We start from the raw sequence: 19826 nt of genomic DNA on the forward strand, positions 1-19826 counted from the left end.
GTTAGTCCCAATGTAATAGGGGGCGGGCCTGTTGCCATTTTACGGGCACATCCAAGACCCGAGCACAAATATCTGTGTTTATACAAATATCTGCCCCAGCCGGGAATCGAACCCGGGACCTTCGGCTCAGTAGTCAGGGTCACTAACCACTACGCCATTCGGTCGTCAACAAAGCAATGAATTATTTTCAATTAAGGAATTTGTTTACAATTATACCACGTGCTCTTGCCGTGAGGAAAAACATCGTACATTGTCATCATTGTACTCATTCCAAAACGGCGATACGCGTCGCAACCTATCCTAGTGCAAATGTACCTACAGCTAGAAAACATTAAAAAAAAAATAGAAAAATGTGGACTCGATCGAATCTAATCGTATACATTATTTACTGCGGAATACATTACTAATTTCTTATTAAGAAGTGTTAAACGATTAGTTAATAGAACCTTAGTACCTACGTACTATCTTGAATCTTGATCTACGAGTATCTAGATGTAGAATCTTAGAATGTTGTTACATTTTCCGCCTCATTCTGATACTCATTAATTCATATTAATTACAACCAGTATGATAACGTCTCCTAATACGTGCAAACAGATCTTACTGAATAACCTATTAGCTTATTGGAAAAAGTAGAACATCCCTACTTGGTCCAGTAAATACATACTGCATACGATACGATGTTGACGACGGCACGGTTCCTTTGCCTTGTCAGTCGTTCTTACTGCTAAGGTAATAAAAGTGAGTATTGACGGTTTTTTATTTGCAAACATATCAGCAGGAGCTAAGATATAAATATTTATTGAGACCACTCAGTAATAAAATGCCAATAAATCTTGACATTTGGTTTTAGACGTCTCTTAACTGAGCGGCAAATTATTACTTATTTACTGCCCGTTTATAAAGAGCTAGTGAATAATTAATAATTATATGGGGACATCCCACACACGGCAAGCCTGTAATATGGGTGTCGGACAGCTTTTCAGCTGTGTCCAACAATGGCAAGTGCCCAACAGACGAATGTGTGCCCCTGGCCGGTAGACCTATGGTCATCTAGTGCCTAAGATACGGTACCGTCTTTGGAAATACTTTGGCTAACCACATTATCGTTTCTTGGTCAGATTGCTGCTAGCAATCTCAATAATTTTGGCCCTAAAATACACTTGCACATTCCACTACTTATATGTATGTACCTACCTATAACTATGCTATAAATAATAATTAAGTTAGCCTCTGTTGTTTGTCTTACAAATAAAAGAAGTGTTCAAGCTTTTACATTAAAACATTTTTATTTATATATATCAATTTAATTTGGCACATTATAAATTCGTTTTCAGTTCGTGTTTTGCTGAGCTCAGGCGCCGATCGGTTCTGAAAATAAAACAAAAAAATTGAATTAAATTAAAAATCGTTCTGTTATTATAATAGGACCTTACGTTTATAGATAAAGATGATAGCGATACCAAGTCAGTGACCATACTTATCGCAAACTTTTTTCAAAACCATTCGTATTCAAAATGTATTGAATTTGGCACTTATTACTTTGTAAATGTTATTTCGTTTTGACATCGCGATAGGGGCACAGTTTGCTATGTATCATACAATTGTACGCCCAAAAGCGATATTATCAACGGTATAGGTGGTCGATTTTCAGGAACTAACTGAAACTCGTTTGTGTATGTAACATAATAAGTAGGTACAAGGAGTAGTGTCCTTACCGGTTCTGGTGGTGCATTGAGTATTCTGTGTTCCGTCAGCGTTGGTTACTGAAAAAGATAAAAAAATAGTTTATGAAATATAAAGTAATTTATGTATACTTAAGTACATTCTATTTACTATTGATTGATTGTTTGGAGTTCTGTATAATAGAATTGAAGGACATAATTAAAAACAACTCATAATTATAAACATTGCATATCAAAGGTTTTATGTTTAATAAATAATAGTAATGATTACCTGTATTGCAAGTCTTGATGATAACCAAAGTACATTGTTCAGGTGACTCTGTAAAGAAAAACAATATGTCATTAATAAAATTATGCTCCATGTAAAGTAAGGTATCTATCTGAAAAAGGTGAATTTTCAGTCAATTTACCTGATAATCCGTATGAGACCTGAGGTACACCTGAAAATAGTTAAAAAAAATGTTAATAAAATACTTTGCTTCACTGAACTGAAAACTTTGATCATAACAGAATTGTACCTAATGATGTTAATAACTCTCAAAATTTGTAAGTTACCTGAAGTGGTCTGACTTGCAGCAGATGAGTTTGCAGAAGCATAAGCACTTCCGGCTCCTGGGTAACCAGCACTAGTGGTGGCGGTGGATCCAGCGGCGGCTGTAGACGCTCCAGGGTAGGCTGGTCCTGTGTAGCCGGCACCAGAAGTGGTAGTGGCAGTGGCGGCGGATGCAGCTGTGGCAGGTGCTCCTGGGTAGCCTGCTGGTGCTCCTGGGTAGCCTGCTGGTGCTCCAGAAGTGGCAGCAGCAGAAGCAGCAGTGGCTGTTGATGCAGTGGTACCAGGAGCTCCTGGGTAGGCAAAACCTGGGGATCCAGCGGGCGCACCAGGGGCACCAACAGTGGTAGCAGTAGTGGCGGCGGATGTAGCGGTACCAGGTGCTCCCGGGTAGCCTGCTCCAGTAGTGGTGGCTGCGGAGGATGCGGATCCAGCGGCAGTGTTGGCACCAGGGTAGGCAGAGCCAGGATATAGAGAGTAGCCTGGGTAGCCGGCTCCTCCGATCCCTGCGGTACCGGGGTAGCCCGCTCCAGGGTAGAGAGACGCGGCGCCGCCGTTGAAGTACTCATCGAAAGAAGGTAGAATTGATGGGTAGTCATTGCCTACTGCTCCTGGTGCGAGGGCAGGTGCACCGGGCACGGCCGCTCCCGGGAATGCACTGGGCACAGAGCTGGTGTATGCGTTTGCTCCAGCGAGAGCTCCTGCAGCTCCTGGGTAAGCTCCTTGTGTTGTTCCGTAAGTGCCTGGAGCTCCCGTGTAAGCTCCTGATACTCCTGGGTAAGCTCCTCCTGCAGATAGTCCAGAAGCTGTAGACTGGGCTTGTGCGACGGCAGCCTGTCCAGCGGCCGTGGTGGCGGCCTGGGCCGCGGCATTGGCTGCAGCTTGGTTGGCTGCGTTCTGGGCGGCTGCTTGGGCGGCAGCGGCCGCGGTGGCCTGTTCGAAAGCTGTCTCTGCCGCCGCCTCAGCAGTTGCTGCCGCAGCCGCTTGCTGGGCGCTTGCTTGGGCTTGAGCAGACGCATTGGCCTCTAGTTGTTGTACGCTGGATTGGATCCCTGCGTCGGTCTGGATGGCGGTGGCCGCGGCGGCTCCGTTGGCTGCTGCTTGCGCTACGCTTGAGGCCTGAGCTGAGGCTTGCAGTTGACTGGTGACTGCTGCTGTGACTGCTGCTGCTGCCTGACGCAGTGTAGCTTGAGCCTGAGCCAGGTTCGTTTGGGCTTGGTGATACTGCAAGTAAAATAATGTTACATTTATTTTCTTTGCAATACGGCAATGGATCTGAAACTGAAAGTAGTTTTATGAAATCAAATCAAATATTTTATTGCCATCAAGTGTACATTTTACCTGGTCAACAGCGGTGATGTAGCCGGTTTGAGCTGCTTCAAGCGCTGCTGCGGTGGTGGCGGCCTGGGCTGCGACCACTGCCGCGGAGCACGCCGCCGCGGCCTGTCGGACCACGGCCTGGGCAGACGCCACTTGCGCTGCTGCTATGCGTTCCTTCAAGTGAATAAAAACGTTTATTTTTGCGTTATTTTTGTAAACTTTGATTTTCGTGATCGTCACACATGGAAAATTATTATATTATGATTTAATTGCGTGTTACACGTATAAAAGTGTAAATTATTGGTAAATTATAAAATAATCACATGTCACCAAAATGTTAAACTCAGAATAATAATCATATAATAACGGCTTCAAAATAAAAACCTAGAACCATAGAACGAAAAGTTTTTTTTAACGTACTTAAAGAGGTGTAAAGCGGTCTACAGAAATGTCTCTTTATTAATAGCACATTAATAGAAAAAATCAGGATAATAGAACATCTGGCAAGGGCAATTTCAGTGACTCAATTTCACGTTGAATATAAATACTTACAGCTGCAACAGCCTGCCTGACTTGGGCGGCGGCGGCGGCGGTGGCTGCGCTGATGCCGGTTGGTCCAGCTGAGGTTACAGTCGAGGCTGAAGTAGCTGAAGTACCTGCAGCAATCAAGAGAATACTGTAAAAGAACCGTTCAATGCTACTGCTCTTAGCACTGACGTTATTCCAAGCAGTAATGCTCATTTAGTTTTTATATCGACGCGTCGATACAAATCGCGACGGTGTCTCGATGGCTAAATTTGGATATAATTTATCATCAATAGTCCTAGTTGCAAGCAAAATATACTATATAAATATTTTTTTAAATAGGTATTTAATTCATATTTCAGTTTTTATAGAATTAACTTGATTTTTTTTAGTGGCCTTGTTTTGATAAAAATTAAAACATATAAGAATGCATTTGTGCTTACTTGTTACTGGGGCAACTGGTGCTGGGGTTAGTCCAGGGGCAACTGGTGCTGGAGCCACTCCTTGGGTAAGTGGCAATGGTGCTCCTACAGGGGCAAGTGGTGCTGGGACTACTCCAGGGGCAACAGGTGCTGGAAGTGCTCCAGGGTTCACAAATGTTTGTCCAGTTCCAGGAACGGGTAAAGCACCAGGGGCAGGTGGTGCTGGGGCAACTCCAGGGTTCAAAAATGTTGGTCCTATTCCAGGAACTGGTAAAACAGCAGGGGAAACAGGTACTGGTGTTGCTCCAGGGGCAACTGGTACTGGTGTAACTCCTGGGGTAACTCCCTGGGCGACCGGTGCTGGAGTCAAAGGCAGAGGGGCTACTCCAGATGTGTTAATTGCAGCGGTCAATGATGCCGGGATCGGTAGACCCAATGAGCTCAAGTAGGCCAAAAGTCCTGAAAGTCCTCCTTGTGCTGGTGTATCATTTACAAGAGGCGCTGCTCCTGTTGTTGCGGGAACAACCGCTCCTGGTCCTTGAGAAACAACTGTTGATCCTGCAGTGCTTTGAGATGCAACTGTTTGTGTGGGTACCGGGACATTCTGGCCACCAGCCGCACCACCCAATGCTCCAATTGTTAAAGCACCTCCATTTGCTCCGTTAGCACTCAGGCCTAAAAGGCCGGCAAGACCATTAACTCCTCCTTGGTTTCCAAGGCCTGAAAGATCATTAGCTCCTCCCAAGCCAACAAGGTCTGTAAGACCATCAAGTCCTGCAATGCCGCTAAGGCCATCAAGACCAACACCGCCAAGGTTTAATCCTGCAAGGGCTGACAATTCTCCTCCAGCGTTCAACCCTCCAATATTTTCCAATGCACCATTTACTCCGCCAGTCAATCCTAATGCAGCATTAATGCCTCCAAGGCCTCCCAAGCCATTAGCTCCTACAACGCCTGTCAATCCATTTGCTCCTCCAACGCCTCCCAATCCGTTAAGGCCTAAAAGGCTTCCCAATCCATTAACCCCTGAAACGCCTCCCAATCCATTAAGGCCTGCAAGACCTCCAGAGCCTCCCAGTCCATTAACGTTTCCAAGGCCTCCCAATCCGTTAGCTGCTCCAACGCCTCCTAACCCGTTAGTTCCTCCAACGCCTCCCAATCCGTTTGGTCCTCCTACACCGCCCAATCCGTTAACACCTCCCAATCCGTTAACACCTCCCAATCCATTCGCTCCAAGAACGGTTCCTGGTGCGCCTTGGGTTCCGTAGAGACCACCCAGTGATCCTGGCGCTCCCGCTGTACCCTGACTTGTGGCAGTTCCGGCCGCAGCATTGGCTCCAGCTGATCCGCCGAATCCTAGTGATTGAAGGTAGTCCAAGAATCCTTGTAGACCACCAGCGGAGGCTGAGGTGTTAGCGGTGGCAGCAGCAGCGGCGTTCTGTTCAGCCGCCAGAGTAGCTGCTGTGGCTTGTGCATCAGCTTGGGCGATTTGCTCGGCCTGTTGACGGAAGTTCTACTATGTTAAATACGTAATTTTTTATTTCTCATTATACCTCTAGTAAACAATGAACATTATTGTATTAAAAAAAAAACTAAATCGTGTTTGGTGACAAAAATTAGAGTGGAGATGGTCACCCTTGATTCTTGCTCATTTTACGATGATGATAACTAATTTTAAAAGTTTACCTGAGCTGCCGCGTTAGCTTGTGCAGCTGCTTGAGCTTGAGCCTGTGCGGCTTGGGCTTGAGCGGTGGCGGTGGCGGCGGCTTGCTGGCTGGCTGCGGTAGCGGCGGCGGCGGCAGCAGCTTGGGATGCCGCGGCCTTGTGTTCGGCTTGCTTTTGCAGGGACACAGCGTTCATCACAGCAGTTTGTGCTTGACGTTGCACAACGCGAGCCTGGGCTAAGGCTTGGTGTGCTTGATGTAACTGCAAAGTCATTGAATTTGATAAACTTTCTACACCATAATATACCTATTATATTACTAGTTGTTCCCGCGAGCTTCGCTTCGCCTTAAAAAGATTTCCCGTGGGAATTTCGCGATAAAAAAGTAGCCTATGTTCTTTCTCAGGGTCTATACCACCTGTATACCAAATTTCATTCAAATCCGTTCAGTTTTGGCGTGAAACCGTAACAGACAGACATACAGTCACTTTCGCATTTATAATATTAGTTATGTAGGAAGTTAGGATTAGGATTTTTTTATAAGTTAAAGGTTTATAGGTATCTTCCGTCTTTAAATTTAGATAAAAAGACTGTATATTTCCAAAAATATTCGTATTTGGTTATTTAAAACTACTTTTGATTTTTTGTGAAGTTCGTTAGTAACAGCAAGAAATCTGCCATTTATACAGTAAAACCGCTTGCTAGTTGTTCTGCCATTGATACAGTAAGCGCTTGTTGTTGTTAGATGCTCCTAACCCAACCTTTATACAACGGTAACATGTTATTCATACCTGTACTGAAGCATTGTTGACATTGTTGTTGGCAGTTTGAATAGCTTGAAGAGCAGCGTTCAGAGCAGTGATGTCTGCTGTTCCATTCGGCTGCTGGGTGGCGGCGAATGCGGCTTGCGCTGCCGCTTGGGCTTGGTGAAGAGCAGTGATAGCGGCTTGGTAAACTGCTTGAGCTTGCTGTTCGTTAGCTTCAGCTTGGGCCAGCACTTGAGCAGCATTATTTTCCTATTAAACATACGTCATTTGATTAATACGACGCGAAAAATTTCTAAGATAAACTTATTTGTAGCTTTGTAGTTGTATACATTATTGTGAACATGTGAATAAAATAAGCAATGCAATAATTAATTATTGCAATAGGAAGGTCTAATTTACCTGTGCAATAGCGGCAGCGATGGCAGCGGAGCTTGCAGCTACGGCTGCAGACGAGCCACCTGGGGCAACTCCTGCTACTGGGGCAACTCCTGCTCCTGGGGCAACTCCTGCTCCTGGGGCTACTCCTGCTACTGGGGCAACTCCTGCTCCTGGGGCAACTCCTGCTCCTGGGGCTACTCCTGCTACTGGGGCAACTCCTGCTACTGGGGCAACTCCTGCTACTGGGGCAACTCCTGCTCCTGGGGCAACTCCTGCTACTGGGGCAACTCCTGCTACTGGGGCAACACTGGTTGTAGATGTTGATGTAGTTGCAGTAGATGTAGTCACTGGTGCTCCTGGGGCAGCAGGTGCACCTGGGGCAGCAGGTGCGCCTGGGCCAGCAGGTGCACTGGTCAAAGATGTTGATTTAGATGTAGTAGACGCAGAAACTGGAGCACCGGGGTAGCCTGGAGCAGTTGCAGATGATATTGATGTAGCAGCAGATGAAGTGGGTGCAACCACCGGTGCCGCTGGTAAACTTGGCAAAACTAGTGAGCCTGGTGCTGATGCCGGACCATATCCAAGGCTTTGCAGAAATTGGAGTAATCCAGGGAATGCAGACGTGGCAGATGCCAATGCAGCTGCTTCGGCGTTTGCTTCAGCAGTGGCTGCCGCTTGAGCGTTGGCTGCTTGAGCGTTAGCTGCAGTTTGGGCGTTTGCTGCGTTAATTGCGTTGGCTGCGTTGGCTGCGTTGGCTGCGTTGGCTGCGCTAGCTGCATTGGCTGCGCTAGCTGCATTGGCTGCGTTGGCTGCGTTGGCTGCGTTGGCTGCGCTGGCTGCGTTGGCTGCGTTGGCTGCGTTGGCTGCGTTGGCTGCGTTGGCTGCGTTGGCTGCGTTGGCTGCGTTGGCTGCGTTAGCTGCGTTAGCGGCATCGATTGCGGCTTGAGCAATAGCGGCTGCTTGAGCGTTGGTTGTGGCTTGAATGTTAGCTGCTTGAGCAGCGGCTGCTGCTTGTGCAGCAGCGGCGGCGTCCGCTGCATTTGCTGCGTTGGCTGCATTGACTGCGGCTTGAGTGGTTGCGGCTTGGTTAGCAGCAGCTACAGCTTGAGCACTGGCTTCAGCTTGAGCATTAGCGGCTTGAATCTGAGCGCTGGCGGCTGCCTGTGCGTTTGCAACAGCTTGTTGGTTAGCTGCTGCTGCAGATGCAGCTTGAGCAGTAGCCTGTTCTTGAGCAACTTCTGCCGCAGCTTGAGCTAAGGCGACTTGTTGTGCCTAAAATTATAGTAAAAAAAAGTTTAATACAATTACTGACACTATTATTTTACTGGGTATAAATACAAATATAACGCAATTTCAAAACACATTCTCAACAACGTCTAATTGTTTCCAAAAAATCGATTAACTAAACAAATACGAGTACCCTATACCTCTACTAAGGTCGTAGCTTCATAAAGCTTTTATCAAATCAAATATTTTTTATTGCCATCAAATGTACATTACGATTACTTATAATCATATGGTATACCTGTGCTGTTGCAGCAGACTGAGCCGCGGCTGCTTGGCTGGCGGCTTGCTGCTGGGCGGACTGCGCGGCCTGCGCTACGGCCGTGGCTTGCTGCTGAGCTGCCAATGCTGCTTGGTATGCTTGCTCGGCTTGTTGCAACTGTTGTGAATGAAACAAATTAGAAACGATTCTTTTAGGGTCTGCGGTGTGAACAGTCAGCTGCATAAGTAGCTGTACACATTTTTACCTCGTCAAACTCACAAAATGCCTATTCAAACATTGACTATTGGTTATGTAGATAGTTTTACAAGGTACAAAAGTGCATAGTACGTTATCAGAGTAACTTTATTGTCAAGAAAACTACCAAAACCATATTTATTTAACTATTCAAAGAAATATCTACCTGATTTTGAGCAACGTAGACACCGTAAGCGGCATTCTGCGCAGCTTGGTCGGCGGCAAGAGCTGCGGCTTGACTGTTGGTGGCGGCGGCGGCGGCGGCGTCGGCGTTGGCTTGCTGGGCGGCTTGTTGTGCTTGCTGCAATGCTGCTTGCGCTTGTCTCACTTGGGCTAATGCTGCCGAAAGACCGGCGTTGGCTTGGTTCAACTGAAAAAATAATAATATAGGTATATATAAATATTAAAAGTTAGCAAATGAAGAAATATACCAAAAATGAATTTTAAGTCATTTAGTCACAATATATATATTCCACCGAATGGCGTAGTTTTCGATTCCCGGCTGGGGCAGATATTTGTTTAAATACAGATATTTGTTCTCGGGTCTTGGATGTGCCCGTAAAATGGCAATAGGCCCGCCCCCTTTTACATTGGGACTAACATAACGCTCTGGCGAAAAGTGGGTGGAGCAATGTACCTCTGCCTACCCTGCAAGGGAGTACATTAGCACAAGGCGTGAGTGTATGTTGTAGTTACAATATTGTAGTGGTTTTGTCACAATATTGTTGAGTTTTGTTCTATTATAGATAATGCAGAAGTTTTGTTTACCTGTGTACCAGCAGCGTTAACTCCGGCTGCTGCGGTAGAGACAGCTTGTTGAGCTGCGGCCACGGCGGCTTGCTGTTGCGCTTGTGATGCTGCTGCAGCGGTGGCGATGGCTTGGGCTTGCTGGGTTGACGCAACGACGGCGGCTTGAGCTTGGCTCAGGTTTTGCTGTTGAGCTGCGACGGCGCTTGCGGCAGCCGCTGCGTTAGCGTTAGCTTGCTCATTAGCAGCGTTGGCTGCGGTGACGGCGTTGGCTGCGTTGGTGGCCGCGGCGGCGGTGGCGGTGGCTGCTGCCTGTGCTTGTGCGGCGTTGTTGTTTGCTACGGCCTGCAAAAATATTGTTTTATTACATTGACAAATAATATTCTAAAACATTATGGAGATGCAAGAAGTGGTAGCGCATAGCGCATCCCCATGCAAAGGGAGGATCCTCCGACCTGGCCGGGAGGTGTAGCGTTGGGAATATATATTTATCGCAGTGTAGCTGACAACCTTCGATACCGCGATGTAGGATTTCGTAGTAAATTGCTTCGTTTCCATACATGTTTTGTGTATTGAGTTTCGAGCGCCATCTGTTGATCGTCATCTGAACAAGTAGATAGGAGACCGCCAAAATATATTGGTCTATTTTCCCTTTTGTAACATAATACTACATTACCTGTGCAGAAGCGGCGGCGGCGGCGTTGGCGGCGGCTTGCTCGGCGGCGGCCTCGCTGGCGGCGAGCGCCTGCGCCTGCTGCTGGGCAGCGAGGGCGGCGGCAGCGGACTGGGCGGCCTGTTGTTGGGCGGCTTGGGCTTGGGCGTACGCTTCTTCGGCTTGTTGGAGCTGATCGAGAAAAATATATTATTGTATCTGCTTTGTTTTATGCCTCATAAAGATAATGGTAAGGGCATAGTATTGTGATTCTTTTGGGTGCTGTCTATGTCCATTATCCAGTAGAAGACGATTATAGAGGCATAGGTACCACATGATTATAATGAATGAATGATAGCTTAGTTAAATGCTTACCTGAACGGCGGCATCGTTGAACTGGCTCTGAGCGACTTGAGCGGCCTGAGCGGCGGCGAATGCTGCGGCTGCGTTGCCATTGGGTCCTTGAGCAGCCTGCGCAGCGGCGATAGCCTGAGTCTGAGCTTGCTGAAGAGCCACTTGAGCTTGAGCGTAGTTGTTGTATGCTTGCTGCACTACAGCCCTTGCTTGCGCGAATGCTGCGTTGGCTTGCTGTTCCTATAAAAAATTGATGATAATTATAAAGTTGGTAAAATTCACAGCACTGACAGAAGATAAGAAAAATATAATCTCGTATAAAACGTACCTGTTGGGTGGCGACAGTAACTGCTGACGCGGCCGAGGCAGTGGCTTGAGCAACTCCAGCTGAGGTTGGAGCCAACGCTGGTCCTTGTGAGGTTTGTGCCACAGATGATGACGTGGCTGAAGCGTACTGCTGGTCAACTGGAGCTGGTGCCAATGGTGCGACTGGTGCAACAGATGCCTCTGATATGTATGAGGTTGTAGCTACTGGTCCTTGTGGAACTTCAGAATACTCTGAAACTGGAGCTGCATTATACGCGTCAGGTGCTGAGTTGAAGTACACTGGAGATCCGACGTAGTCTACTGGTGCTGGTGCTGCTACAATAGCTGCGGGGGCTGGCACTGGTGCTAGTGGGACTGCTGGGGCTGCTGGCACTACTGGCACTACTGGGGCAGCTGGCACAGGCACGGGAGCACCGGATGTTGTTTGCGTGACTGCTGTAGCTTCAGCAGTTGAAGTCGCTGTTACGGTCTGTGGAGCCAAGTGTCCCCTCGGGTGGTGTATTCTAGCCAAAGCTAGCTGTTCCTTCCTCTCAGCTTCTATCAGCCTCTGGTTGGCCTCTGCTTCGGCTATTTCAGCTGCTTGCAACGCCTGTCTCGCTTGCTGTTCAATTTGACGAGCACGCTCTTCTTGAGCTTCAGCTTCCAAGAGCAATTCTTCTGCTTCTTCCAAGGATTTGTTTTCGGCGGCTTCCTCAGCTTGTTGGGCAGCGTAAGCTTGAGCTTGAGCATTGGTAGTGCTAACTGTCCCACTTTGCGCACTTGATTGCGCACTGGCTTGAGCAGAGCTGTACTGCACTTGGTTTTGGGGGACTACGACTTGCTGTTGCTGGGTTGCTTGATTATTCTGAAGTCTTTGAGTACGACGAATTTGAGCTGAAAAGAAAATGAAATATACTTGTGATGCTTTGCTGATTTGAAATCTTGCAGTTCATTTCTTGTATCCATGAAAAATAAACATACAACTGTATAGACGATTTTTCATAAATTCAACAAGATGAGGTGGCAGTCCGCTGTTCCAGGAAGATCCTGTAAGAAAATTACTTACGGTGGACATACACGCTACGATAAATTGTTACGAGCAGATTGCATAATTTGAACGGTACAGAGAAATCGTAAATGTTTGTTAATAAAAACTGCACAGTTTTATTACGTAGCGATTTATCGCTACCGATCGAATTTTTCTGTCTGATTGTAACGATTTCTCGTAGTTTGTATGTTCACCATTACTTATTTTAACTTTTAATTTAAATTTAGTTCTTTCGCCAAACGGTTGCAGATTGTGTTTAAATGTTTTTTTAGTATTCTACTCTTCTGCTTCCGGCCATGTCTATTCTATTCTATTCAGGCCATGTCTTTGTGCTTATTTGTTTTTTCTCTTCGTTTGACAGTATGTGATCTTGTGTATATAGTTACCTGATCTTCCACCTGTACTCCTTTGAATAACTACTGGTCCTGTAAACAATTTACGTCTTGAAGTATTGCTATAAAATATTATGTTTTGGGTTCAAAAAAGATTATTAACAAACGGTATCTACAGGGTGTAGCAAAAGTAGTATGGAAAACTGAAAGGTAGTGATTCACAGGGTCATCCCGAAACAACATTGAATTGGTCATTGACTTACGAAAGAAATATCACCTCCCTCAGTAGAATTTACGTGACAAGAAATATTTAAGAATCTAGTCGTAGAAATAAAGTTGTTTAAAATGACTACAAGAGCCCCTGAGTTTGGCCTAATATTCCCTTTTTTGAAAGACCAGGGTACAGGTATTAAATTAATTTACCTCCTTGTTGCTGGCTGTATCGTGGTCCTGAAAAAAATGCAGAACATTTTAATATCATAAATAATTATTGAATTTTATTATCTTTTATAAAACTACCTTTACATAAATAACGTTCAAGTATTATGAATAAAATTATAATCTACTAACTATTGACATATTGTTGTTGACCATTGTTTTCATTCCTTTGGTTGTATCCTGAAAAATAAAATGTTTACGTTAAATCCATGAAAGTTAAAAATCACAAAAATTTTAAGTTTGCCTGACAATATTTTTATATACTTACTTACTACCTATTCTTTTTACTTTGTAAATCAGAATACCTCATTTCAGCTTAGATGTTTCCTGTGACGCTATAGACCCGTTTAGTGTTTTACGGTTAAAGACATTCCATAAAGAAATTCTATAAATTTTATTATTTATGTCCAATTTTTCAAGTATGAGACAAATAGTATAAAATAATTATGTAATTAATTGACACAGATTTCGCAATAACATTTGTGAGAAATTTGAAAAATTGTGAACTGTCACTGGAATTATACAAGGAATCTTCTTAAAAAATGCCAAAAAATTCCCGAAATCAGTACCCGTATCACGAAAATTCGAGCTAACGTATAGAATCGAATGCGAGTGCGACAACTGTCAATTTTATAGGTAAAAAGTGTTCGAAAGTGCTGTCAAGTTGCCACTAGTCGCACTCGCATTCGATTCTATATTGTTCGTGATCGCCCTGCTGGTAGTAAAATTTTGAATTTAGATAACATACCCTGGTCATAGTTTCCAGCATTGGTTTGGGAATAACGTTGGTAATTATTTTTACTTATAACTTGTCTTTGACTATCTGTAACAAATGTTGAAAAATCATGATCATTATCTACAGATACGTCTAATATGTTTCGAAAAGTTACTTATTATGTATGATGTAAACTATGTATTTTATACCCATTTGATCACAAGTAACACAACATTATTTCAATATTATTTACCTTCATCCTGGAATTGGTTTCCATCGTCCCTAACTATAACATTAGAATCTGAAAAACAAAATAAAAATAGTCAACTTGTATCAAATAAATACTCGTATCAGTTCATACAGTCATAATGCACAGTTATTAATAAGCTTAAAACATCATCATCACAACCCATCACATCCCCACTGATGGGGGACGGGTCCTTGAGAAATCCTTGGGAGTCCTTGTTTTTTAGGCCTAGTCCGCCACGCAGGCCCCGTGCGGATTAGTGGACCGCAACGCAAGCAAGTTTGTGCTGATAAAGGTAATTAGGTACCTATTTACAATTTTTTCAAATATGTAACATGGTAGAGAATCTATGACAGTATGATATGGTATTATTTTCTGAATTAGACTAGTATTAGCCTAAGGGCCTGTTCCACAATGTCTGGTTAGTGGCTACCTGTCGGATAAAATACATACTGTCACTGTCTAAAAAATAATGACAGAGAGTGACAGCATGTATTTTATCCGACAGGTAACCACTAACCAGACATTGTGAAACAGGCCCTAAGACTACGAAAAGACAAAAAGAGCGGGAGATGGTATATTTAATCTAGAAGTAATTTTTATATCAGTGAGAAACTGCCATTCATAAAGTTTTTTCAATCATCTAGACTAAACGTATGAGAAAAATTATGTAGGTATTAGAAAGTAGGTTCTAAAAATATTATTTAGCATGAAAACCTAAGTTGGCTATCCGTTTTGGGAAATCCGCTTTTAGCAGAATCTACAATTTTCTTGAATTGGCGGTTAATTAAACTTTTTATGTATACCCTTAAATCTACATAGTCCAAAGGCATTTTAATTCTAATAAATAGCTATTCTATAAAAGTGTATTTATGGCTTGATATTCCAAATTCCAAGAAAGAAAGCTATAGAAGGAAAGATAACAAGAGGTAAACTTACAAGCTGGAGCCAGAAGTCCAAATGCCGCCAGAACGGCGACGAAATGAAGACACCACATTTTGACTTCAAGTTGATACCTTGGAGACCAAAGCGGCTTTGGTTTGCCATCAAATTTGTCAACTATTTATACTAATATTTCAGAGCAACTGAACAAATATGTTCCCTATTAATTAAATTAAATGACCATCAAACAAAAGAAACAATGACGCCAAATGTACCATAACAATATTTTGTTTAAAAGTAATTAATCATTTAAATTTCATCGAAAATGTGTTTTACTGTTTTCAAGAAAATTATAAGGGTCTTATGTATCGCTAAGTACCTACTCTACTGTTGGTTTAAAAAACCTAACACATTTTATTTATAGAAAATTTAGATGTAGGTGTTTCTAAAGTCATTGTTCAGCTATGTTACTTTGATTTCAAATGAATCTGTTTTGGGTCACACTCAAAGATCGGTAGATCATCCTGACTAATACCCTACTATTATAATTAGCTAAGGATAAAAGCTATAATAATAGCAGAGTCTTTTTCACAAAGCCATATGCAAAAACTAACATTACATCCAAAATTATAGTAGGTATAGACTGAATAGAGTATAATTATATAGTCAATAAATGGTAACCAAACGTTTGCTAAAACGGTGCTTTTACAGGTACCTAGACTAGACGGTAGGTTAGTGAACAGAGGTCCGACATAGGCCTGGCTGAAAACAAACCGAGCCGTCGGCACAAAATAAATAATCATTTGTCCAAAAAAAATTGTTCCAGTGAAGAAGTAAAAATGTATTAAGGATAATTTTAAATGAATTTGGTTGGTAGGTACTTCAGTACTTTGTACTTACGGACGGTGAATCGGGTACATAATCAAGGTACAGACTCCGAAAGCAAATTAGTTTGGTGCAAGGACCATTTATCATTTATTTGAGCATTCCTTCCTCCATCATTAATCACTATGTAGAGCAACTCGGGAGCACTTTAATGATATCAATTTTCCTGCCCAACTCATTTATCATTAGACATCATTAAAATTGAATATTTAATGAGTTTAGTTTCGGCGGGTAAGGCCGGTGGCAGGCGTTTTGGCTACTTATTTTATTTTTATTAAGGTTATTTATAATTTGGTGCAGGTGGGTGCAGCAATGCACCTCTGCCTACCCCGCAAGGGAGTACATTAGTACAAGATGTGAGTGTTCTTCTTATAATTAGGTGAACTTACATAGAAATTGTGAATGTCTTGTAAGTTCATTTATTCTTAGTATCAATTTCATTAATTTATGGTGGACTATACTTACCCTCTCTCAGCACAAGCTTGCTGCGTAGGAGTTGAGTCAATAAATAAATGTAAATTATTAGGTTTAGGGTATGATACAGCATTTTATACTAATAATAATATTAATAGTGTTGAGGTCCACCAACCCGCACTGGGCCCGCCTGGTGGAATAGGCCTAAACCTTTCCTTCATTATAAGGAGACCCGTGCCCCAGCAGTGGGGACGTGATGGGTTGTGATGATAATGATGATGGAAAGAAGGAAAACCTAAAACATCCTAGGAGTCATATCTAGATCTACATCCTGGTTCAACATCCATGTGTAAATTATTTACTAATGCTGTAACTACCCTGATCCTGTTAATAAAGAGCTTAATCAAACAGGTTACAGCATTTTCTTATAACAATTAATGTCTCGGTTCACACATAAAGTGAAAATTATAATAGCTTGTACCTAATGGTTATATTAAGTTAATAGAGCAATTTGTCACCACTTACTCGTCGTAGTTAACGAGAAAACTACCTCAAACACATCGGTCTGTTTTTTTATTATAATTAACGTCTAGAATTATGATCAATTATTCTGTATATTATAATTGCAGTAAGCCTTCTATAAATTGCCGGGCAGTAAAAAGAATGAATAACTACACGTTGAAATTATTATTACTACCTGTAGTTTTAACTTTAGGGTTCATAGTGAAAACTGCTTTTCTATCACTTGTAATTTTATGGATTACTAGATGTTCCCGCGAGCTTCGCTTCGCCTTAAGTTTTCCCGTGGGAATTCCGGGATAAAAGTAGCCTGTGTTCTTTCTCAGGGTCTAGACCATTATACCAAATTTCATTAAAATCCGTAGTTTTGGCGTGAAAGAGTAACAGACAGACATACACAGTTACTTTCGCATTTAGAATATTAGTTTGGATGAGGATTGCGGTTTGCCGACTTTTCTATTTTTTTTGCATTAGGTAGCAGCATCTAGACTTCATGAAAATTTCATACTTGCTATCGCTCTCGCTACTGAATCCTTCTTAGTAGGTGTTTACATAAAATATGTCCGGTGCATTGAGCAAATATTTTCTTCAGAAGCGGTATTACGAAATACGATATTATTAAGAAATATTATAAATAAATGAACAATAAACAATAAACAAAACGATACAAATAATCATGTTTATTTTACTATTAACGTACGTTTTCAAATATACCTATAACAAAAGCATCTGTTTAAACAGATATAAATTTATAGATGCCAATATTTTAGTACGCGATGACAGAAGCAGTTAGGCTATAAAATAGAGCAAAACAATGGTCTTGAGTAGTCTTGACACCTAAGTAAATAAAGATCCTTTGTGCATTATTTTGAAAGAAGTGCGGGTATTAAACATCACTCATATAATATTTTGGATTCTCAGAATAAGGTTGGTTGGCAATATTGCCGAATTGTTCTCCAATACATCGCACTCAGAGTAATAAAGGGACACAATTCGAAAAATATGATAGTTGGAAAAACGCGTTAATCCTCTTCTTAATATGGTGGGAGAATAACCTTAAGTGTAACCTTTTCAGCTCATCTATTTCTTATCTGTCCGTGCAATCCATCTTAAATAAATAAAATAATACGTCTAAAAGAAAATGTAATATTTTTCAATTCACTTCAAAACTGAACCAAAATAGCTAATTAGTTCACACGCGCGTTGTATAATAGCAACTTTAAACTTTATCGATCGGAATCGATGCTTTCATCGGTACATTTAAATCGATTTTCGATCAAAACGCAATATTAACCTTAATGTGTCTTGATGACCGTCTCACAGCACAAAGTCAGTAGGGTGTGTTCCTCTTTTATCTTGTGCAAGTTATTTCAGAGGGGTAAAAACTTCAAACTGATGACATTAAATAATAATATTATTATTATCACTGTCTTGCATTCTTCTCACACAGACAGAAGTAAAATATTTTTTTTCAGTTCTTTATGTAACAGCGTGGTTAGGTTTTATCGTAACTGCGCCGCCACACCAAACAGGTGAAAAGTAGAAGCATATTGTTACTCTTAGCGTTATGAAACGACTTGAAGTTTCTCAAACATCAGTACCTGCAGTGACACTTCAACTAGATTTCTGTCCATATTACAAACAGATTTACACTGCCGGGAAATGAAAAAAGTTCCACTCACAAAATCCCAAGAACAAACAACCCCATTTTTTTCAAAGATTTAATTTTAAATTGGAACAAAATATAACCGATTGTAGTTAGTTATATCCTGATGCTCTGTTAAATGTACTTCAATGTTGCAGACGGCATTAAGATAGCCTTTTCTGTTTAGAAGTAATTTGGTGCTTTTCTCAGTGGAACCTTTTCATTGCCCGTGAGTGTATTCCTTGAGGAACAATTTCCAGGGACGTAGGTGAATCGCATCGTAAATCTCTTAAATGAATGCCGATAAGGCCAAAATTTACCCCGATATATGTATCGCGCATGTAATTTATACATGATTACTACGTGTTATTTAACAACATTATTGAACGTTGAATTACAGCTCATTATAATATTGCCAGATTTCAGTAGACCTCTATTTAATTTCAATTACGTACTTTGGGAACACTTTCCGATTTTATTGTGTACAGGTTGATTGATTTTTGTAGCTTAAATACAGTGTTAAATTACAAAAAACCCATAAATAAAAAATATAGTGCTTCTTATGCCAAATTATTGCTAATTTTCTTTCTTCGTTTTGTTCATGTGCTCTCAGTTCATTAGAATCCTAAAATAAAACTAAAGCTGTGATTACTTACTGAAGTTTCCGTTATGGAGATTGATTAGTGAAAAATATACGACCATTATGCTGTTACCGCAACTTTGGAGAACTTTTTCACGAATTTGAAATGTGGGTATAATGTTTTTTTTTTACAAATTAATCCTGTGGTAATTTTTTTATGTAATTGTCTTAATATAATTATAATCAAATGATATTTCAAAGATCGATTATTTAGTTTGGCTACAAAAGCTACACACACAGTCATGTAGACACACTTTTCAGCGCCGGAAAGCAATACTCCCGCTTATTTTTCGTTATTTTTTATTATTATTTTAAACTTATTTTTGTGTAGGTAATTTCTGTGTGTCTTCGAAATAAATGATTTTTTCTTTAGGTACATTCAATTATGTTTGTACCTAGGTATGTGTAGTTTTCTTGACCTTAATATCAGATCTAACCTAATTAACCAAATCTGAAGCCCCCTGTATAGCCCTGTACCGAGCCCGCCTCGGCCACGTCCGCAGCGTGGTGTCAGAGTCACGTTCGGAAATCGCATTTAAATTATAAAGAAGTTAAGTGAAATTCGTTCGGGAACGTAATGGTTCGCCTAATGACAGCTGTCATCAGTCAAACTGCCGGTGAATTTACGAGCAGAGTTTCGGAACGGAACCGTACCTATCATTACATAATGCGGTTACTTTATTTAACGTGATTTTGGCCGGGTGTCGAGGCATTTTATAATAAGCTCTGTGATACAGTTATGAAAAAATTGTGTCAGGTTTGGAATAATTTGCTTGTAATATCTGTAATCCTGGCGAGGGTTTCAATATTAATGTGGTGCAGTTATTTAGGTCTATTTCGGTGAATTTAGTTTGTTTCATACTAATATGAGGTCATAATATTCTTGTCTTCATAATAGTTTACCAAATGAATCAGCCAACCTCAAGAGAACTCAGTATCAAAATGAAAATA

General features: G+C 41.9%; 1 protein-coding gene across 12 annotated transcripts; it reads right to left on the minus strand.

Moving 5' to 3' along the window:
• Positions 1-1263: 1263 nt before the first annotated feature.
• LOC105382264 (mucin-19) lies at positions 1264-14949 on the minus strand. 12 transcript variants are annotated; one of them, XM_048631872.1, is made up of 26 exons: positions 14830-14949; positions 13897-13944; positions 13677-13751; positions 13061-13108; positions 12914-12940; positions 12545-12583; positions 12092-12157; positions 11133-12004; positions 10826-11044; positions 10475-10642; positions 9820-10143; positions 9218-9421; positions 8836-8973; positions 7703-8582; positions 7619-7666; positions 7332-7582; positions 6957-7181; positions 6189-6428; positions 4524-6000; positions 4108-4211; positions 3577-3729; positions 2241-3459; positions 2096-2125; positions 1957-2004; positions 1719-1766; positions 1264-1371 (listed from the first exon to the last, which is right to left on the minus strand). In XM_048631872.1, exons 1-26 carry the CDS (start codon positions 14885-14887, stop codon positions 1355-1357), a joined length of 7026 nt encoding a protein of 2341 aa, XP_048487829.1. In that variant the 5' UTR covers positions 14888-14949; the 3' UTR covers positions 1264-1354. The 12 variants fall into 12 exon arrangements, with proteins under 12 accessions (XP_048487829.1, XP_048487827.1, XP_048487828.1 ...); XM_048631870.1 differs by having other exon boundaries at positions 7332-7666; XM_048631871.1 differs by having other exon boundaries at positions 7619-8582.
• Positions 14950-19826: the final 4877 nt, after the last annotated feature.

This window comes from Plutella xylostella, chromosome 29 (genome assembly GCF_932276165.1).
Source record: "Plutella xylostella chromosome 29, ilPluXylo3.1, whole genome shotgun sequence".
Taxonomy (NCBI): Eukaryota; Metazoa; Arthropoda; class Insecta; order Lepidoptera; family Plutellidae; genus Plutella; species Plutella xylostella.